The 24,100-nt window shown below is 37.1% G+C and overlaps 1 protein-coding gene across 1 annotated transcript; it reads right to left on the bottom strand.

The window, feature by feature from the left end:
* Positions 1-209: 209 nt before the first annotated feature.
* On the bottom strand, positions 210-635 carry LOC145795750 (uncharacterized). The gene has a single exon (XM_082880632.1). The coding sequence runs from the start codon at positions 633-635 to the stop codon at positions 210-212; it is 426 nt and encodes a 141-aa protein (XP_082736758.1).
* Between the last annotated feature and the right edge of the window lie 23,465 nt (positions 636-24,100).

The following is a 24,100-nucleotide window of genomic DNA, read 5'->3' as shown; positions in this document are numbered from 1 at the left end:
GACTTAGGCAACCCTATCACAAAGTCCATCGTCACATACTCCCACTTCCATTCGGCTATTGGTAGAGGTTGTAACATTCCCCCTGGTTTTTTTTGGTGTTCCGCCTTCACTTGTTGGCATGTTAGACATTTTGCTACAAATTTAGCCACTTCCTTCTTCATTCCATTCCACCAATACTACCTCTTCAAGTCTTGGTACATTTTAGTCCCTCATGGATGCACTGCAAATGCAGAATGATGACATTCCTTACGTACCTTTTCTCGAAGTAACTCGTCACTTGGCACAAACAATCTACCTTGGTATCTTATACTCCCATCGGGGTGAATTACCCAATCGAGCATTGGTTCTCCTGATTCCTGACGTCCCTTGATATAGGCTACCCCTTGATCGTGCTTCTGGGCCTCCATGATCTCATTCATCAACTTAGGCATCACCTTCTGTGCACTAAGATATGCTTTTGTATCTTGAGTTTTTACTTGGATCCTGAATTCATTGAGTGTCTTAACCCTGTCCCATTCTTTGACAGAAATCTTAGCCATCACTCCTCTGCTCTTGTGACTTAGAGCATCCGCTACTATATTGGCTTTACCGAGATGATATGAGAGAGTGAACTGGAAATCCTCAAGATACTCCATCCGTCATCTCTGTCTCAAGTTAAGGTCCTTCTGTATAAATATATACTTCAAACTCTTGTGATCTGTGCAAATCTCAAATTGTTCTCCATACAGGTAATGTCGCCACTGCTTTAGGGCAAAAACTACAGCCGCTAACTCTAAGTCATGTGTGGGGTAGTTACGCTCGTGTGGTTTCAACTGCCAGGACCCATACGCGATTACCTTTTCATTTTGCATGAGTACACAACCTAATCCTTCTTTAGACGCATCGTAATACATAGTGTACCCCGCTTCCCGTTCTGGGATGGTCAAAATTGGCACACTAGTTAACCTCTTCTTTAGTTCTTGGAAGGATTTTTCGCAAGCTCTGTCCCACTCATACTTTACTCCTTTTTGCGTCAAACGAGTCATTGGTTTAGCTAGTTTGGAGAAATCTTGGATGAACCTCCGGTAATAACCGGCCAATCCTAAGAAGCTACGGATTTCTAACACGGTTTTTGGTTGTCTCCAATCTAATACTGCCTCCACCTTGATTAGATCCACCACAATCCCATTCTCTGATACTACATGCCCTAAGAATTTTACTTCATTCAACCAGAACTCACATTTACTCGCCTTGACATATAACTGATTATCCCTAAGAACTTGAAGGACAATCCTTAAATGTTGCTCATGCTCTTCTTAAGACCTTGAATATACCAAGATGTCATCAATGAACAATACTACAGACTGGTCAAGATATGGTAAATTGACTTCAGAATGAAACCTTAAGAGTGGATTAGTAACCGTGGCTAAAATCCCGAACCCTATCAAGAACTTGAAGGGCAATCCTCCAAAATTTGATTCTTGATAGGGTTCGGGATTTTAGCCACGGTTACTAGTCCACTCTTAAGGTTTCAATTTCCTGGTACCGCATTTCTATTGTTGCTTGCAAGCTCATGTTATTACTTGTCTCGAAGTATGGTCCACTATTTGTTTTCCTTTGAATGGGGTGAAGCGTAAGTCAAATTCTAACTACATAGGCAATTCTTTATAGGTAAGCAACTAATCTTAAGTTAGAGTTTAATTATCCTAGGGTGTTCACACAACACAACTTCATGTATACATAATAATAATTACAAGATTCTTAAAATCGGATTTGAAGTGGAGACGAAGAATACGAAGCAGTTATGGTGATAACATCAGCATTAACTGAAATATGGATGAATGGTATGATGTTATGGTTTCGAACTTCAATGTGATCAAGGTTATAGATGTAGTAACTAAACTAGATATTTAACTTGAAACTGCGTTGGCCATCCGCGTTTCAAACTGAATATCCAAGATTCATCACCGAGCAAAGAAAATGAAATTATTTACAAGAAGCCTTGGGCTAAATAAAATAATCAAGGGTCAAAGGAGGTCAAATAGTAGTATGTAAAACAGGACTAGATGGACAAGACTTAATCTTGGAAAAGGATGACATTGAATAAAGGTTACGAATACAAGATGAGGGTACGACAATCGATAGAAGATGTGTAGAACTAATAGTACCCCCTACTGTGCGATGTGAGGCCGCAATCAAAGTTAAAACCATTTCACAATCCTGAAGTAGGTCCTCATGAGTTGATGTTGGTGTGCCTGAAATTCAAAGAAATTCCCTAAGATAGGTCAAGAAAGATTCTATTTTTGATGTCTTTTAGTTGATAGAATAGGTAGTGTAATAATATAACATAGTCGGGGCAAGGTAGTCTCTAACCGCAGGCCGAAATGCGTAGGCAAGGGTTGAACCTAGGCTTTGATACCATAATGTGACGCCCCGATTCTACATTATTGGTTGCAGTCAAGGGAGAGTCACTAATGAGTCCTATGGTCAATAACCAAGTAAGATCCCAAATCGCCGGAGGAGTCAAATTAGCCTCCCTTCTAAGTCCAGCTTTCTTAGGTAGCGCACTACCCTTTTGACAGATCTTAAAAGGTATTGACACAAGGTCTCATAAGCAACGATAAGGTTCATACATAAACGTAGAATATAAATACATAACAACCACGAATATACTTAATTCAAAAGATTGTTGCATTATATTACATCCAAAAAGAAAGTTTAAATCTTCACATGAGTCTTACAAAATATCAAAAAGAAACTTCTAACTTTCCTAAGATAGCCAAAAGTCTTCGAGGATTTCAGGCTCGTCGTCTCCAGCTATAAGTTCCTCTTCGTCACTTGGCATGATACGCCGTGAGCTTTGAATGCCCAGTAAACACATACACACCCCGTCCCCTTTTCCCCAGTCCAATACACAATCACAATTATAACATCAAGTAGTAAAGCATGATACTCAAATAAATAAAGGCTTAAGTTAGATGTTAGTAAACTAGAAATCCCCCAAAGAGATTTCGTCCTCCTAACCACAAGAATCGGACGCAGATTATTCGATATGCCCCCTCTTTTGCTACTTTGTTGTAGAACTAACCTCGAATGCCTACCAACGGTCATGTACCGCGTAACGCCAACCACAGTGCCTCAAAAGAGACAGTAAAATAGGGCCTTGCCCGAATCCCTCCTCACACCAAACCACCTAGGGTCCGAATACAACCGCTCCGTTCAAGGGTTCCGAAAACCACTTGCGCAAGACTTAAACTTCCAAATAGGGAACGTATCCCAACAATCCATACATCACACAGTACCATCTTTTCATTACTCAAGCGATCGAAAACCCATTACCATCCCCATTAAGTTTTCTGTTGTGTTAAATGTTTTACATCAAGGTTAGACAACTTAACAAGATAATAATATCCACACAAGCATGCATTAATAAGATGAAGAAGATGAAGAACATAACCATAACACATACAATATCATGCCAAGATATGATCATAAGCTAATGAACATTTTCATGAACACAAGGGCATAAGACATCAAACACAACAGAATTTTCCAGATTCAATATCACATAAGGATTAGAATGAAAGGACTATTTTAGGTTTTTCACCGGACTCGTCCTTCCTATGGTTCGTAGAGAATTTGATCTAGTTTCTAGAACATATTTCCGAAATGGGATAGCTTTTCTAGATTTAAAGTTATTTAGAAAACATTCCAGCGCTGTCCAGATTTGTCGATCGTTACGAAAATTTGATTTTCTTGCAAACCGCTCACTGTTTTTCTATGAAACCAATTTTAGTTGAAAGCTAACTCCTTAAGGAAGATTTTGAAATAAAATAGAGGTCTAGAATAATTTTATACATTTTTTTAGAATTTTTGAAAGTGGGATACGAAAACAGATTCTAAGGTACAATGCCCAAAACAAGAGGATTTATGAGAAAATGGGTCCACTAAGGGAAAATTTTCATTTCTTTTGTGATGAAAACATGCTAACTAACATGCATTAAACTCAGAAAATTTTCTTGGAAGTGTGCCTTTGGAAAGTTTGAGAGATTGGTATGAAAAGAAATGGTTTTGTGCCAAAATGGGGGAAAATACAAGAGAGGTAGAATCAATGCTCAACTCTTAGCATTTTTAACACAAGTAACTCATCAATAACACATCTGAAAACATTATTTAGAACCCTTAAGAACATGTATTTGAAAAAGAAAAATGAAAGAGAAGGTTGTGTTGTGGCTTACTTGCTAAGCTTTAAACAAGATGGCTCTCTTCTTCCTCTCAAGACTTCTCTCTTGCTCTCTTTCCTCTCAAGACTCCTCTCTTCTATCCGAATGTGTGTGTGTGAGTATGTTGTTTGTGCTTTCCAAGCTAGGGGATGGTGGTATTTATAGGCAATTTTTGGTGTAAAAGGACATAAAAACCCACTAGTTGGAAACGGATGGAAATGTTAGGATTTGCTTGGAGTCTAATGGGATAGGAGTGATTAGGGAGCTTAATCATAGGATTAGGCAACATCTAGTTGATTCCTAGTTGAAATGAAACTAGTATTGGAAACACCATCCTAGGTCTAGAGTACTAGGTTTTGGGTTTTCTAGAATACCATGATCATAAATCTTGAAAATTGGCTTCTCACTTATCCCTAGGGTGGCCGGCCATTGGGAAGGGTGATAGGGCTATTTTTTTTAATCAATTTAGGTACTAGGGGCACATTCCTCAATGTATATATATATATATGTAGATTTCAATTGATTGATGATACTTATAGTATAAGGGTACATGTACTAGGTTTGGGGAAATTTTTGAATTTAAAAAAAGAAGTGAGGGTTTGGAATTAAATTCATGTATTGGACCCTTACTTATGTAGAATTAATTAAATTAGGTTAAGGAACCTAATTCGGCTAGGATGTTCCTGTTTTGATAAAAATAAAAATAAAATACTAACCGACAAGATTTGAAATAATTCAAGGAATTGAGGGGCTTTAAGAAAAAAATTCAAACATTAGAGTATTAAAAAGAATAAAATTTTCAGGGGCTTCACAGTACCAAATGTTATAAAAATACAAAAAAAAAATTAATAATAATAATAATAATAATAATAATAATAATAATAATGATAATAACAATAATAATAATAATAAAATTTAAAAAAAAAAACAAAACAAAAAATTTCTAACCCACATACACGAACATATATCATATGACTCCGAATAGAGATAACAAATAAAAACTTAAATTAACCAAAAAAACAAGAAAGCAAAACAAAAAAAACTTACTTGGTGAAAGCTTCTTCCTCAGTGACTTTAGCTGACACTACAAGAAATAACACTTTTGCTAACCAAAAAATTGGTCGCTAAAAACCCATTTTTAATCAGCAAAAGTTATCCACGACCAATTTTTTTGGTCGCTACTTTGGTCGCCAATTGAGGGTCGACAAAAGTAATTCGCGACCAAAATTTTTGTTGGTCGGGAAAAGTTAGATTTGCCGACTAAATTTTTGGTCGCTAAATATATCATTACCACGACTAATCCATATAGTCGCTCAAACACTTTAGTCGCGAAAAGTGACATATTCCTGACCAAACATGTTAGTCGCCAATTGTCACATTCCACGACCAAAAAGTTTGGTCACCAATTATCACATTCAACGACCAAAAAGTTTGGTCGCCAATTGTGACATTCTACGACCTCTTAGTTTGGTCGCCAATTGTCATATTCCACGACCAAATTGTTTGGTCGCCAATTGTCACATTCCACGACCAAGCATGTTTGTCGCCAAAAGAAATGTCTGCACAGCGAAAACTTTAGTCGACAATAGACCTATTCGCGACCAAGTCATTTAATAATTTTAACGACTAATTATTTAGTCGCCAAATGTGCGTGCTGATACACCGACTACTTTATTTAGTCGGTAAAAGTATTACTTATCTTTCCCGACTAATAAATTGGTCGCCAAAACTAGAAAAACAAAACCAAAATTTGGTCTCCAACATCCAACAAAATAAATCTGTAATTTATAATAATCCATCCAATTTATTCAATATAATCAGTAATTTGCAAAAATCATTCAAACCAACAAATAAATTAAATCATGAACATTCAACAAAATACATATATCAGCCATTTCTGAACCAGTTTAATTAAAGTCAGCAACTAGTTTTCATCTACAAGTAATTCCAAACTACATATTTCATCTAGCATAAAATTTTAAAACATAACAAGTACTTGTTATTATGTTTTAAATTTTTATCCATGTGCATCAACAAAAAAATATAACTAGTAGTCTACCAAATATTTTCCATATACACCCATCCAAAAATATAACTACAAGTGTATCCAAAAATATATCTACTAGCCTACCCTAATATTTTCCATACACATATCCAAAAATATATAATCCTTTCAAAATGCAAAAAGTGCCAATTTGTCCTGTACAATTTAGCTGTGTGCACGAGTTCATCCATCTATACTAAAGAAAAATAGAACTAATGTCAGGTAAAATTGGACAAATAATGAAAAATGTCCATGAAAAGTAAAGGTCACATTAGCAAATTAAATGACTATCATTATCAAATTGTAAATAAAACAACACTATTATTGTGAACTATTGTTTACATCTGGCTATGATATTCATTTATGGATGCTTGTGGCCATATAACAACACTATTATTGTAAACAACACATTTATCATTGTGAACAGTTCACAATAATAGTGTTTTGTTTAAAATGTCCATGAACTATTGTTTATTATGATAGTCATTTATGGATGCTTGTGGCCATTGCTAGTTGAGATGGCCGTTGCATATTTTTGTGAACTGTTGTTTACATCTACCTAATTAATACTTAACAGAAACCAAAGATCAGGTTCTTCTCCTAATTTTGAAGACTTGGGCCCAACACTAAACAGTGTCTTTTGATTAATAATTTTTTAATTTTTTTTGGGTAAGTAATTCATTTTCGTTAACATAAACAATATGATAAAATGTTTCTTGCGGATCACCCAGTGGAACCTCAATTAAAAAGTCATTGCACCAGTTTACGTTCTTTTGGAATTTAGTCTTATAAATTATTACAGAATTTGATAGCCCACTGTTTGGGTATGTTGGTGCACCTGCCTAAGCTACCACATTGTCCTTATTCATTTACTGGGTTACCTAAAACCATATTGTGATTTAAATTTGTGTATCTCCTTTAACTAGCCCACTCAAATTGTATAAAGATCATTGTAAACCCTATACTACCCAACGTGTTATATTATAGTTTTGTAATGGTATGGAAAAAAGACTGAAAATTATTCCAACGAGTAAAAAAAAAAGTCACTTTTGCTTTGACATTAGATAAAAAGGTATGGAAAGGTAGGTGGTGTTCCATTTTTGGCCCCAAACGGCCCGTTTTCGCCTTTTTTCATCACATTTCTTTTGTCTAAATATCTAACCGTGCGTCCAATCGACATGCCGCTTGCTCTCAAAAGTATTTTTAATATACGCCAAAGTGACCGTTATGAGATCAGGGATTTTTCTAGACTTTTTCAAATTTGACCCGAAACGGCCCTTTTTTCCTATTTTGTCACATTTATTGGTGTAAATATCTGACCGTGCATCCTATCGACGAGCCACTTGCTCTCACAAGTTTGTTTAATCTACGCCGAGCTGACCGTTATGATCTTGGGGTTGTTTTGAGGCTATTTTCAATTTTGGACTCCAAATGCCCTGGTTTTGCCTATTTTGTCACACTTTTATGTCCTACATAACTAACCGTGCGTCCTATCAAAGCACCACTTCCTTTCACAAGTTTGTTTGATCTAGGCCGAGGTGACCGCTATGATCTCAAGTTGTTTCCAAGCTGTTTCCAATTTTTGGCGCCAACCGGCTCATTTTTGCCTTTTTTTATCACATTTTGGTTTCCATGGAACAGTCAGCAATTCTGGTTTAAGTATTTGTCCTTGGAGCATTGGAACATTACAATGTTTGAAGTTTCTTTTCTAGTCAATAGAAACTAAACTGTGAATGCTGTCTTTTAAATTTTGGTCACAATTAGTTTAAAGGCAACTATTTCTCTATAATATTCTCATCAAACGTTTATTTGCCTTTACTTTGAACATAAATATAATGAAATATGGTTTAACACACTTACCCATTACCATGACTATCTATCGTAGGGAATTTGGTGGATTGCGCTTTTCCAAAATTTGCGCCAACATGCTCTGAAGTCCAAAAAGCTGTCGCTGCATCTCCTCACATTGTCTTGTATTCTCTGTCTCTTTCATTTGTTGCTCCTTTTCTTTTTTTTGCTGCTCGTCACAGTTGCTCTGCTGCTTCGCACGCAGTATCTCCAACTCGGATGTAAGCCTTTCAATTGCTCGTCACGTGCTTGTGATGCAGCAGAGAATCCAGAATCACAAGAAGAAGGCTTTGGTCCAACCCCAAATCCTCTTAAGTATCCCTTCTTCTTACCAAGAACCACTCCTAATATATCCTCTTGCCTCATTGGCGTTCCAAACTCAATAGACTCGTCCCACACCATTGTCATTTGCTCCTATAATTGTAAAATATAAATATTGTTACTATAAATCAAACACAATAATTGTATGTATAGGTGTCCAAATGATTGGAATATTTGCATGTAAATCACTGCATATAGGATCAATCCACCGTTTTGTCTTCTTGTTTTGATGAGTGTCCTTGTAGAAATCACAGATATTTGGCAACAATCCACCATTCTCCTTCACTTGTGATTTGCCAAACACCAAAAAGAACACTCCTTCATTAATATGGTAACATATTAAATAAGTGTGGATAAAGTTAATAAAATCAATGAAATACATCTCACCGCAATACTCATCGCTGCCAAAAAAGATCGCGACCCACTAGTGTGATTGTAGGGTAGCTTGCTCCTATTATTTTTCCTGGCGTCGTAGCGACACTACAAATATCAACAATGTAAGGGCTTGTTACATATATAGTTAAACAATGATAATAGTACTAACTCATTTTTTTGTTGGTGGTTAGATACAAAAATCCACATTGTAAGGGTTTGTTACATATATAGTTAAACAATGATAACAGTACTAAGAAGCCTTGTGATGGTGGTCAGATACATTGGATTTATAGGTAGATAATTTGATCCTTCATTCTATATGAACAACCAAGAGCTTGTTAATAATACATTATTATTATATAACTAAATCATAACATACCTTGTTTTTAGGATCTAACCATACTTGGTCAATCAAATACTTCAAATCATCTAATCGGACTCCTTTGTATGGATGAGCATAGGGATTAGTTCCCGTATACACAAGCTTCTCCCATTTTTTCTTCATTCTACACTTCCAATCTTTATGTAACACATTACACTTCTTTCCCACAACTTGCTGGGATAGTGCATTGTCCTCATAATTATCCCCTATTTCAAATTTATCCTATAATCAATGCAAATCAAATAAGAAACTTGCAACTATGTAATGTGAAAGCTGAAAATATGTAGTTAAAGTAATATTTAATTACAGTGAGGTTTACAAGTGGGGGACTATCATTAATATACTACAGGCGTTAATGAAAAATAAAGAACATCACTTCATAAACCTTATTTGCAAAATTTATCAACTCCTGGGCAATAAAATTACTCAAGTTGTTGCCATGTTTTAAACAATTCCTTATTCAGCTTCCCTAATGCCCTTTCAAAAGAGATTGATATGCCTCCAAACATGATGCTCATGCCTGAAGTCGTTTAAGTGACTTCATATACTTTCATAACCATTTATTTTTTGAACAGCAAAAAAAGGAAGCTTTATTCATGGACTAACAAAACACATTCCTAATGCATGGGCATCATCCCTGAGTTTGAGGAATTCCTAAGGATCAACCAATGGAAAAATCACCCCTTGCACTGTTAAAATATCCACAACAGCAAAACAAAATAGAAACTAACACAATTCAGCAAAAAACCCCTCTGCTATAGTCCACCAAAACAATACAGCCGCAGGCATTTCAAAAATCCCCCGTGACACACAGCAGCAGGCAACAGAATAGCAATGGGCAACATTGCAGTAGTATCTATACAACATTAGGCCACAACAGCACCAAATCATACATGCGTAGGCCACAACATCAGAACTGGGATCCTCGTGAAGAACCAAAATAGAGTAAGCTAATTCAGAGCAGCAGCCCTAAGTTTGATGACATCACACAGCTCCACCAGATCTGGTTGTATGTCATTAAAGATGCAACCATACCTCTGTTTCCAAATAAACCATAACACAGCCACATGAATAGTTTTCCAGCTTACCCTTTTCTGTTTTTTCAATTATAGCATCAATCCACCAATCCATTAGACTACTAACAGAACCAGGTAATACCCATTTCAAACCCCACCAATGAATGATTTTTTATCAGCAAAAAAGAAACCAGAACCACACCAAATCATAGCAGCAGTCAGAGCACAGCAGAAGGTAACCCAGCAAATAGACAATATCACATCCCATCCTATCAGTTCATAAAGCATAACTTCACTTTTCATCATTAGCAGACCAGCAGCAGGAGTAGCATCAACAACAAAATCTCTCATTCCTGCAGCAGCAACACCCTTTACCAACTCAATCAACTCTGCTGCAGTCCCAAATTTGATTAGAAACATCATTCCAACACTACCCTTAAGCAGCATCGCAAGATATAGGCTCTTTGTCCACATGATTGGATTGGATTTCAACTAAGTATTTCAACCCATGAACTAAATCACGAACTGAGTATTTCAAAATTATCCCTCAGTAACATCATTCCAAAAATTATAGACTAAATCATGAACTGTGTATTTCAACTCTTTCAAATTGGATTTTGCTCACATGGTCTTTGTAATTGCCCACCTGATTTTACCCACATGGTATGAACTGATTTTGCCCACTTTAGGTGGGGCTATATTACTCCAAATGGTCTTTGTAATTGTAATTTCAAGCCCTTTGGATGATTTCACCCAATTCCAAACTGATGCCACAATAAAAGAGCCAGAGGAGTGTGCCAACCAAGAACAAGAATCATCAACCTCTACATTCAGATTAGGCGCTATCTGCAGCAAATCCTTCAGCACTTCCTTCTCTTCCCAAGCAAACAGATCCCTTCTGAAAGCTAACTTCCAGCCCCTACCCACACCTTTCCTTTGAAAAAAATATAACAGTGAACCATCTTTCTCAGTTGACAATGAGAACAATCTGGGAAAAACTTCACATAGGCTCTGATTGTTAAACAACTTGCAATCAACCCAAGTGGCTTGCTATAGTTTTTTTTAGGACATGCTCTTAAACGTTGTTTCTGGTTCATCTAGGAACATAGATCTTTCTTCCTTTGACTGTCCAGATGGGGAAACATGGATTGGGATTATCAAGCAGCATGGTTCTCTTCTTCATTATATTGGTGAAGTACTAAAGAATGTGCAGATGGTTACTGATGTAATGGAAACTCTTGTCAACGGGGTCATTAATGGCAGAATATGAAACTGGTATGGAGAAAGATTGGATTACATCGGGATAGGAAGACATAAAAAAGAAGGCTCTCCATGAAGAGAGCATGTCTTCAATGTTGGAGGAAATGGAACAGTTTTCAATAGTTCACAAAGCTTTCAATATTGTAAACACTTTGCATACTCAATATGTAATTACATTTGTTGAAGCTTTCTTCCTCTCTTTACCATATTTCTAGTCTTAATAGCTCTCAAAAGAAAGCACTACCTTTTCTCCCTCTCTTTACCCCTCCCTAAAAGGCTAGAGAAGTGCGTATATTTATAATCTGCAAGTCAAGCCCTTCCAATTGGCCCCTATGGACTCTATGTTTAGGAGTGGTCCAATCAAATATTACCTCACTTCCAAAACCTTCGTACAGACTGTCCATCGGACACATAGAAACAGGTTCACAAGATGGCTAGAAAGAAGTTGACAAGATGGCAACGGAAAAATGCCAAAAACAATAACCTTTGGTCAGAAATTATTGCCTTTTTTGAATGAAATAGACACATTAAGGATCAATATTCACCACTACCATCCAACTATGCTATACTTGTGTCTATGTAAAGCCATAATCTTGGACAGGATGCAGGCCCATGCTCCATCTTTGTACTATGGAAACATGACCGAATTCATTAAATAATGCCTCATAGTCATACGCAATTACACTCGGTTGAAATCTAATTACACTCTGGTGTTTTGATTGCTGTGACTTTAATGGGTAACTTATAACATTTTTGTATTTAGGTTAATGAGTCCACAGTTTATTGTAATTTATGTTTATAGTTTATGTTTATAGTAAAAATAATTGAAATAAGTTATATTTCTTTTGAGATTTGAAATACACATAATCGGTCTCACAAGTTTAGTATACAATATATTTACCTCCTTTTATTCAGGCTAAAATAATATATACATACAAAAATAATCAAAGATAAAATATCTAATTTTTAATGTATAAAATATGACAATTTTATTTTATTATTCAATAAGAGTAATGATTGATTGATGAAAAGGAAACAAAGTATTATTTAGCTTAATTATTAAATTTTAAGAAATATTATGATTTTTTTAAAAAAAAACCAATGGAGGAGTTAATGTAATTTACCCAAAAACTAATTATCTTAAAGTTGTAAAATTCTTGTTGAGGAATATATTGACTTAACAAACCCCTAATCATGTGGTAATCCATTTGCTACTTTCCCAAGAAAGTCAAAGAACATACAGGTTTTTTAGAAGTCCTCTCTTTTATTTACTTTTCATTATCCTAAAGTTGTAAAACACTTGTTGAAGCTTTCATAAGCAACAAAGAAAACAAATTCCCATCCTACATGCACATGAAAAGGGCACTTTTTCCATCATCCACACATAGTATGAAAGAAATTAAATCATACCCGAACAGCTTGTACACCAGCCCCTTTTGTCGCAGGATCAGCAATAGTCCAACTTTTAACACCTTGAATGGGGCACATCCTCCTAATCTGAATGCCGATCTCATTAGCTCCTGGGGTCGCTAGCACACCTTCGAAGGCATTGAATGTCTCAGTGATTTGAATCTGAAGCTTGTTTCCATTATTGTTGGCGACTCTTTTTTCTGTTGCTTTCCTAACTGTTGGTCCCCGCACTCGCCTTGATGAAGATGCACCTACATATTGTGTAATATTATTAGTGTATTTACAAATGTAAAAATATAAACAATAAATAAATTGAAGGTAAATGAAACATATTTCATTACCTGCACCACTTGTTTGACTTTGAGGAGATGGTGCATTCGTTTCAGATGGAGATGCTTCACAAGTCTCAGATCTATGTGGTGCATTAGTTTGAAACGGAGATGGTGCAATAGTCTCAGATCCTGAAAACACATTAATTTGAGACGAAGATGGTCTAATAATCTCAAAACCATCTGCTGCAAGACCTTCAGGAGAAGGTGTACATGTATCGGTCGAGGATGAGTAGGGTTCAATTAATGCCCTCTTCGGTGGTGGTAAATGGCGCATCGTCTTTGTAGAAGCCATTCTGTTACATTTTAACATAATCAAAGGCAAAGTGCATAATGAGCACATGGATAAGTACAAATTTCTAATGTGAAAACGTACATAGATGTCGACAGTAATAGTTAACAAATATAATAACTAAGAAATGAACATCCATGAAAATCTTAATTTCATATATATTAATCCATCTATGTAAATTTGCAAGTGATATTGACGACATATATAACAAAAAGTGTTGTAGTATCTCCTTAAATAGTATGTATCAAATAACTACATCAAGGTTCTATGTCATAATTTATATAGTTAAGCAATGTCAAATTCATCTTCTTCTTGCTCATCATCGTCCTCAATGAAGTCATCTTCGTCGGTATCACAAATGAAAGCATCAACAACACCCTCGGCTTGTGTTTGACTATGAGATTGTAAAACCATTGTATTTGGAATAATTTCACCTTTAATATCATCTCTACACAAAACCCCTTGATCGCCACCGCCTTCAAGTTGCATACCGTTTCCGTCCACAATTGGTACAACCTTGGTGGTTTCATTTTGCTGGAACACAGTATTTAGAGCATCATCAGGTAAACCATCCATCTCACATAATTTGGTATCATAAACGTAGAATACTTGTTCTACTTGAGCTAGGAATACAAAGGGGTCATGTTCACACCATCGACTTTTTACATTGACACTTGTGACAAGCATGCGATGCTTGCTACAGTAATGGGAAGGAGGGATTCAAAAAAATGAAAATAAAATAAACTAAATTAAGCAACCTGCAAGCATGCGATGCTTGCTACATTAAGAATTGTTCAAATAGGGTTCTACAATTCCACACCAACTGAAACAATTTATGTTACACTTATGAAACAAAGCAATCAAAAGAACAATGCTAACATGGATACCGTAACATATATTTTTTTTGTTTGATCAGCAAAAGAAAACTTTATTGATGAATACATACAAAGTATGATAAAATACGTCAATAAAGAGGAGCTTGGAGCTAGCACAAGCTCCAAGCCTCAGTTGGTGAGAAACCAACAAACAAAGTGAAGCAACAAAACCAACAAACAAAACAGCCAATAGCCACTGTTGAGCACAAACAGACCAACAAAAGCAGCCAGCTACACTCAATGGAGTCCTAACACCAAGACTATTAGCCCACTAACAGATCAGCAAGACTATTAGCAGACTAGTAAAGTATTAGCAGGACTAACAGCTTCAACCCTCAGACCCTCTTTTTAGCAGACTACCAGCTTAAACAATCAGACCTTCTTATTAGCAGACTAGAAGTCACAGCAATCAATACATTTTTTTCTTTGTTTAATTTTTTGGATCAAAATAGAAGAGCAACACTACAGCAGGGCAAACAGATCAGCAGAACAAAATAGTGGAAGATTGAACTGCCACAACAGTGGAAGAGTTTGGCAAGAAAAATGGAGGTGAAATAGAAGAAGAGGAAGAGGAGGAGGAAGGAGCTGGAGACATTGTAGAACAAGCTAGCAAGTGTTTCTTTGTGAAAATCCTAAGTGATTCGTGATTAGATAAAGATTTAATTCCACCAATTCCCAGTTATTCAGAACAGACAATCTAAATCAACAAGCACTTACGAAAGTGGTTTAGATTGTTGTTTTCGAAAAACAATAAATTGACACGAACGATTTTTACGTAGAAACACCACAATTGAAGCACCTCTAATTATGATAAAAAAACCACGGGCGAAATGCCACTAATCAATCTACTACGGAAGAAAGAAAGATTACAAAGATAACCAACAAATTACCAACACATCAAATTTGTCTTCAAACCTTATGTAACTCTTTTGCCACAACCTTCGTCTCGGAATTGATCAGTATGAAGTTGAATCCACAACTTCTGATGTCGAATCAACGACCACACACAATATCAAACTCCTTTAATGCTCCACGCTTGAATCTCCGGATTCCACCAAAGAATAACACTCTTAAATATGAAGAAACAAACTCCTTGATGTACGTAACTTAGACCATAGGTTTAAAACTCACTCAAAATTATCAAGGAAAACTAGAAAAACTTCTCTCAAGGAAAACCTTAGAAAACCTTAAAGCGGATCTTCAAAATCTAATCCTAGTTTTGGAGTAAAACAAATACTTATAGAAATCCTGGACTGTGAAGCTCGCTCGAGCGAAGACTCTTTCGCTCGAGCCACGCAACCTGTGCTTGAGCGCACATTCATCACTCTCAAGTTTTTTACCAGACGCACTCTTCGCTCGAGCGAGGACTCCTTCGCTCGAGCGAGGAACATAAAACAGAATGGAAAAGTACAACTCAATAACTCAAGTTTGTTCGCGGGATTGACAAGATTAAAGGACCTAACAATCTCCCCCTTTGTCAATTCCCAGAAAAAACTTTCTAACACAATTTCCTAGAAAAACAGATGAACTAACTAAGTAAACCATTTGAATGAAAACAAACCAACTACCAAACCAATCTTGATGGGGAAAAAAAATCTGCACACAATAAACATAGAGAGAATAGTTATGAAAAATAAGAAACCATCAATACAAAAAAAAAAAAAAAAAAAAAAAAAAAAAAAAAAAACAGAAGCCCATTATCAACATCTAACAACTATAGATCCCAATATAACAATATAACATATTGCTCATAAAAACTAGTCCAAGTGCTGCCTGCAAAATCACCATGAGTATGCAAAAACATATATCCCAACATATATACCACCCAAAAATAATACTCCCCCTTTTTGTCCAGGAGTGACAAAAGAAACAATATATACCGACCAAACAAAAACTATCCATGATGATAACAAAAACTGTCCAACAACCAAAGAGGCTAAAACTAGGGATCGGGTGGAGGTAGTGGTTGCTGAATCTGAAGCATATACAAAATCTAAGCAAGCATGGAGCTCTACTGATCAAGTCGGCCATCAAGAGTATCGAGCCAGTCATCCAACTGAGCAAGACGATGAGTGACTGACTGCTTAAACTGGTGCAGCTGGCCACGAAATGACCTAGGACGCATCTCAGGCAGATCAGGTGCACCAGCAGGGGCTACATCAAACTCCTCCTCCTCAGCAAGTGGTTCATCACCTATATCAGACATCCCAACCCCCAACACATCCCCCCCAACAAGTGCTTGACTCTGAGAAACTGTTAACTTGGTGATGTGTTTAATAGAATGGGCAAACTCATCATCATCAAGAGTGGGAACACCAAGAGAAAAGAGAAAACGAGTGACAAAACACCCATACGGGAGACCCAAGGACTTGCGACCCTCATACACCGCAATCATTTTGGAAACTATCATGGCCGGTTGGTCAATGGGAAGCCTGTGATCGATGCAATACAACACATACCCCTGATCTTGGGTAATGTGTGAAGAATGAGTGGTCACATAAAGATTAGCACAAACAATGATATTAAGAAGACAAAACCTAGGAAGAAGCTCATTTTGTTGAATGAGCACCACGGCAATCCAAGTCCAGGTACAACCATAAAGCTCAGACGCAACTTGATCAAAATCAATGCCAAAATGAGTAAGGAGCGGAAAATAAAAATCCGAGACTTCGGGAAGATCAAGAAATAATTGAAAAACATCGTCAGTGATGTCTAAAGGGTTCTTCTTAACCCAAGTGCGAAAGGAGAAAGGAATTTCTTTGCGAATAGAATGTATGTTGCAATAAAATTTGCGGACTAAACTCAGATTTTGAGGTACGAAAAAAACAAAACTTGATCACCCCCTAAAGAGTCAAACAATGAGCGGATAGGGAACAACTCAAATGCACTAGACAGGACATTCCTTTCAAGATGAACTTTCCTGGAAACATAAAATTCCTTAAACTATTTGGACTTTTCTTTGGACTCAAACTTTTCAGTATTGAAATTTGGGTGAGACACAGTGGTTTTGCGACGCTTTGAGGGCTCAGCCATGACTAAACAACCCACAAGAGCAAGACAAGCACAGGGAAAACCCAGCAACCCATAACACAAGATACCCAATGAAAATATTAGAAATCCCCAAATCCAAACAACAGAGCACAGCCACAGCATTAGTAATCCATCAGTGTAAAAATAAATAAAACTCATAACCTTAGCATAATATAAATGACATGGAAAAAACAGAGCTAGGTTAAAATCAACAAGCACAGAGATAGCCATGAATGACAGAAATGATTACTAGCAGCAACATTCATACAAATCAAATAGTCCACATAAATGAACATATGAAACACAGGACAGTATATTTAAAAATAAATAAATGAAGAAAGAAAAATAAAGCCCCAATTTAAACCCTAACTGAGAAAACCTAGCAAAAATGGTCCAATACCACTAAACCTAGATGCAATAAAGAGATAGAAAACCAGAATGCATAATGAAGAACCCTAGCAGTATCAACATAGCAGATCAGACAACAACAAAAAAACAGAGTACGAACAAAAAAAACAATAAAGGGAAAGAAAAAAAAAAACTTACCAAACAATGATAAAGCGAGATGAATGAAGAAGTGATGCCTCAAAAAAGAAATTAAATCGAAGAAGATGCCAGCAATAGAGACCAAGAAAACCGTAGGTGAAAGAGAGAGAGAGAGAACACAAAGAAGGAGGGAAAAAAATGAACTGAAAAGACGCAACATCAGAAGTTAAGCCTCGACAGATCGCTCAAGCAAAGACTCTCTCGCTCGAGCAAAGACACTTATGCACAAAGGGTCGCTCAAGCCAAGAGTTTGTTGCTCGAGCCTAAAAAGCACGCTCTCAGGTCTAATGTAGAAGCAGAAGCACGCTCAAGCAAGCACTTCTTCGCTCGAGTGAGAAAGAAGGAAAAAAAAAAGATATAAAAAAAACTTTTTGAGCAAAAATCCAATACTCACACTATGAAATGGGACCTGAAACACAAGTGAGTGAGCACAATAGCATGAAGGTGATACTAAAATGAAATAATCTACAAACCATGAAGCCCACAAACTTGCAATTTTGACAATATGAAGCAAATAATCATGCGCAAATCAGATAAAATATACTCAATGATCATAAGCTACAAGAGAATGTACAACTTAGAAACCAACATGAGAGCTCACAAAAATGATGTGTGTGTGTGCAATCCATGAGAGGCCACAAAACTAGAGTTAATCCTCGTAGTGATCAGATGGCTGGACCTCCAGCAAGAGTAACTGAACATCACAGAGAAAAGTCAAACCACTAAGAATCAAAGGGTATTTGTTAAGTAAACGCGGAGGCTCCCCCTCAATCAATGATTCCCTCTTTTTTTCTTCTTTTTTTTTTTAACTTTTCTTTCTTGTGGGCACTCACTGGTGGCATACACACTCAAGAGTATGGAGACCAAACCAGGGAAGAATGAAATAAAAAATAATGGCCTGGTTGGTGCTTCTGAGGTAGCCTTTTCCTAATACCCAGACTTCAATGAACTGAGGGAGAAACCGTAGAAGTGAAAAATGATGGCAGATGGTTAAGAGACTGAACATCACCCATGATATACTAGTCAATTCCTCTAAAAAAGTACAAGAAACACTGTTAGTGGTCCATAGAGAACTTTGATCACTTGTGCGAAAACCCTTGTAACAGTTTATCTCAAGGATGTGTACAAAATGAGATCATGAAGTAAATGAGCATGGACATTCAGAATGAGCTATGAACAAAGACGAATGAGATCTTGTAAGCAACATGAGTAGTGTCATATATTTCTAGATACAAAGATGACAGGAATCAATGACAATGAGATTATAGCATCCAAGCACACAAAAAAGCAATCGCTCACTCACCCTCAAGTAACAAGTAACACCCTAGTAACTAAGCACAACACCCAAGGTCTTTCTAAGGAACTCAAACCGAAGAAGATCAAGGGATTTTGTAAAAATATCATCTTTTTGATGCTCAGTGGGAACATGTTCAAGAACAACAAGGCCTTCTTCCACTAACTCTCGAATAAAATGATGACGAATGTCAATGTGTTTGGTACGAGAGTGTTGGACTGGATTTTTTTGAAATGTTTATGGCACTTGTGTTATCGCAGAAAAGAGTGAGAGTGTTCTGTTCTATTCCATAGTCATGAAGCGTTTGCTTCATCCACAGCATTTGAGCACAACAACTCCCTGCAGCAATGTACTCAGCCTCAGGAGTCAAAAGGGAGATGGCATTTTGTTTTTTACTGTGCCAAGAAACCAAATTATTACCAAGGTAGAAACACCCCCCCCCCCGATGTACTCTTCCTATCATCATCACACCCTGCCTAGTCGGCATCAGAAAACCCAGTAATTTCAGCTGTAGTATCAGTGAAAAACCAAACCCCATACCCCAATGTCCCATTAACATATTTAATGATGCATTTTACAGCAAGAAAATGAGACTCTTTAGGACTGGCTTGGTAACGGGCACAAACACCTACACTAAAAGCAATATCAGGACAACTGGCTGTGAGGTAAAGAAGACTCCCTATCATACTCCTATAAAGGATAGGATCAACATCAATACCAAAGGAATCTTTGGAAAGGTGAAGATTGGTGCTCATGGGAGTGTGTGCATGTTTGGCAGACTCAAGACCAAACTTTGACACAAGATTTTTGGCATACTTAGTCTGAGAAACAAATATACCCGAAGGAGACTGTTTAATTTGTACACCCAAAAAATAAGACAACTCTCCCATCATGCTCATCTCAAACTCATGTGTCAAGCAATCCGAAAAATATTTCACAAGATGATCAGCAGTGGATCCAAACACAATATCATCAACATAAATCTGAGCAACAAGAATATGAGACTTAGTATGTTTCACAAATTAAGTCTTATCCACACTACCCCTTTGAAAGTCATTATCAAGAAGAAAGGTAGTAAGTCTATCATACCAAGCCCGAGGGGCTTGTTTCAACCCATACAAAGCCTTGTCTAACTTGTAGACATGATTAGGACATTTAGGGTCCTCAAACCCTTTTGGTTGCTCAACATAAGTCTCTTCTTTCAAGTACCCATTCAGAAAGGCACTTTTCACATCCATTTGATACAATTTGAAACCAAGAAAACATGCAACGCCAAGTAAAATATGAATAGATTCGAGACGTGCAACTGGGGCAAACGTCTCATCATAGTCAACACCCTCTACTTGTGTGTAACCTTGAGCAACTAAGCTGGCTTTATTTCTAACCACAGTACCATTCTCATCAGATTTATTTTTAAAGATCCACTTGGTACCTATCACATTCATGTCTCTAGGTCTGGGAACTAGAGTCCAAACATTGTTACGTTCAAGTTGACCTAATTCTTCATGCATAGCATTCACCCAACTATCATCTAGTAGGGCCTCTTTAATATTCTTAGGTTCAATTAATGAAACATAACACATATGTGATACCTCATCCCGAATTTGTCTTCAGGTTTTCATTCGATCCGATACACTTCCAATCACCTGTTGAGCTGGATGATTCATTTTCACTCTTGATGATGGTTTGAACTCAGGACTTGTGGTGACAGAAGTATCAGAAGTGGTGTCTCTCTGTGCACTCTTGGGACTCTGACTTACCTGAGAAGATGGTGTTGTCTCAACTTCTTGTGCTTGGATCTCAGCTTCTTTTTGACTTTGTGGTACAGTATACAAGATTGGAGACTCACCATATTCATCCTCATTTGTTGTTGGAGTAGGAGAACCTGTGCCATCTATAACCACATTGATCGATTCCATTAAAGAAGAAGTTCACAGGTTATAGACTCGAAAGCACTACTAGTGGTAGAATATCGTGGAAAAATACCTTCATCACTTCGGGAGTCAAATTTGCCCAAAGGCTCTCTATCTTTGAAAATGTAACACTTACTCCCAAAAGTTTTGAAGTATTTTACTTTAGGTTTCAATCCCTTCCACAATTCATATGGACTTTGTAAAGTGTTGGGCCTTAAATACATGCGATTTATGACATAAACAGTAGTATTTAGGGCTTCAGCCCAAAACTTTGGAGGAAGTTTCTTACTAAGGAGCATGACCCTAGCCATCTCTTGAACAACCCTGTTCTTCCTCTCAACCACTCCATTTTGTTGTGAAGTAATAGGTGCAAAAAATTCATGCTTAATTCCATGCATATCACAAAAATCTGAAAACAAACTGTTTTCAAACTCACGACCATGATCAGTTCGGATTCTTATGATACGCCCAATAGAAATACCATGCTCATTTTGAATTTTAAGGACTAAGGCTTGGAAAGCATCAAACGTATCAGATTTTTCCCTTAAAAAATTTACCTACGAAAAATGAGTAAAATCATCAACAGTTAAAAAAATGTATCTTTTACCTCCAATGCTTTCAATGCGAGTAGGTCCCATTAAGTCCATGTGAACCAATTCAAGAGGATGTTTGGTTGTAAAGTTGTTCACCTTTTTGTGAGGGGCACGGGTTTGTTTCCCAAGTTGACACGGTCCACACACATGATTCAGATTCTTACCTAGTTTTGGTACTCCTCTCACAAGCTCTTTGTTGGCTATCTTAGTTAGGTCTTTGAAATTCATGTGACCTAATCTTTGATGCCACAAATCAATGTTACTTATGATGGGTGAATGACAAGTGAGATCATTAGTAGTAACAATCCCATAGCAGTTATCAAATGTGCGAACCCCATGCAGGACAGAATTTCCTTTTTTATCCAAAATTTCACATTTATTTTTTGAAAACAATACTTCATGGTGGGAATCACACATTTGACTGCTACTCAAAAGATTTTCTTTAAGACCATCAACAAGTAAAGCATTTTCAAGCTTGGGAAGACCAACAACACTTATAGAGCCCTTACCAACAATTCTAGAAGTGCCACCATCTCCAAAGGTAACAATTCCACCTTCATATTTTTCAAGGGAGGTGAAGTAGGATTTGTCACCTGACATGTGACGAGGGCACCCACTATCCAAATACCACATGTGTGTGTCACGTGCTTTTAGAGCAGTGTGAACAACTAAACAAGTCAAATCATCTTTTCTCACCCAAATCTTTTTGGTCTTAACAAAATCAGGTCTGGCGGTCTTGGTGAATGTCTTGGCATTGTGAACACCCTCATGAATCCTGGTATTCCGCCTAGACATGTAAGATTGTCTCCTAACCCAAAAAGTGTTCGAATTTCTACCCTTTTGAGACACCTTACCAAACAATTCAAAGCAATAAGGGTGGATGTGGCCATACCTACCACAATGATGACAAATAAAAATAGGTTTTACCTCGTTTTTGTTGATCTTGCTCCCTTTAGGTAGATGATGAGAGGGATCATCCTGGTGTACCTTCAGCTTTCCCTTTGCTTGAGTTTTAAGGTCATGTGATGTAGAGGCCTGTCCCTTCTAAGCTGTCGCACCATAGCCTAGGCCACTTTTGTCAAAACCCATTTGTTGAGACCCGAGGATGTCTTCTAATATTTTGAACCTTTGTTCCACATGGCAATTGTGGCTCGAGCAATTTGGAGTTCTTCATCTTTATCACTGACCATCTCTTCCAATGTAGCTTGTGACATCTCAATACTTTCAAGCTTCTCTTCATATGTGGAATACACTTTCAAGAGTTCATTCCTTTCAGTTTCACAAGATAGAAGTTTCCCACATAGGTCTTCTCTGTCACTAGAGATCTTGATGACATTCTGCTTTGCTATTACAAGTTCTCCTTTTAGCTTGACATTCTCGCTTTCACATGCTTTGAGCTTGAGAGCGAGTTTGTCATTGATTTTGGACAAATTCAGAGATTCCTTGTAAAGCTTTGATCATCACCATTAATCTCATCATTGTCTTATGATGTTTCATCATCTTCTTTTTGTTCCTCATTCTCCTTGACCTCATCCAGTCTAGCAACTAAGGCAGGAAAGGTGATAAATGGTGGTGAAGATGAATCTCCACTCTCATGAAATTAGCTCAGAATGTCCCATGCATCTTTAGCCTTTGTGCAGTGAGCAACCCATTGTTGTTCTTCATCAGAAATTGCTCCATGAATAGTAATCAGGACTCTCTGATTGCTCGGATTGTCAACACTTTCAGCATCCTCTTCAATGACTTGCCAGCCTTCTGGGTCAAAGGCTCTCAGAAACGTCCTCATTCTGATCTTCCAATACAAGAAATTACCCCCATCAAAGGTGGGAGCATGATGCAGATTCTGACCACGAGCAAATTCCACTGGCTTCGAAAGAGGTTGTGTGAAAGTGGACCAAAATGCCATGAAAGCACTATCCCCATCTTCACCAGATTCAGTTTCTTCGGGTTCTTGCTCTGACCCGCTTTCATCATCCCAAGTTACTATGTAGACTTTTTTTCGATTCCTTTTCAAAGAACATTCAAGGGCAATATGACCAAACCCTTGACATTCATAACACTTGACCCCTTGCCCCTTTACAATCTTCTTTTCAGTTTTTGGAGGAAGTTTTGGTGGAAAAATTTTGGGTTTATCATTACTCTTGTCTTTTGAAATAGGGTCTCTGAAATTAGGCTTCTTTTTCTTTAAAAACTTTTTGAACGGTTTAGTAAACATAGCCGTCATCTCAGACTCTAAATCAAACTCAGTCTCAGGAGTTTTTGCAGTCTCATGAGCACTAATGAAAGCCACACTATCATTTTGTTTTTTCTTAGAAATCTGGTGGGCTTCATAAGTCTACAGGTTTCCAAACAACTGATCAAGCTTGAGGG

The sequence above is a fragment of the Camellia sinensis genome, chromosome 7, assembly GCF_055761805.1.
Source record: "Camellia sinensis isolate YWXY chromosome 7, ASM5576180v1, whole genome shotgun sequence".
Classification (NCBI taxonomy): domain Eukaryota; kingdom Viridiplantae; phylum Streptophyta; class Magnoliopsida; order Ericales; family Theaceae; genus Camellia; species Camellia sinensis.
Note: the sequence above shows the minus strand (reverse complement) of the source record. Positions and strands in the feature narration are given on the sequence as shown.

Excerpts from the sequence above, each read along its gene's own strand:
- LOC145795750 (XM_082880632.1), bottom strand. The coding sequence starts at position 635 with ATGGAGTATCTTGAGGATTTCCAGTTCACTCTCTCATATCATCTCGGT.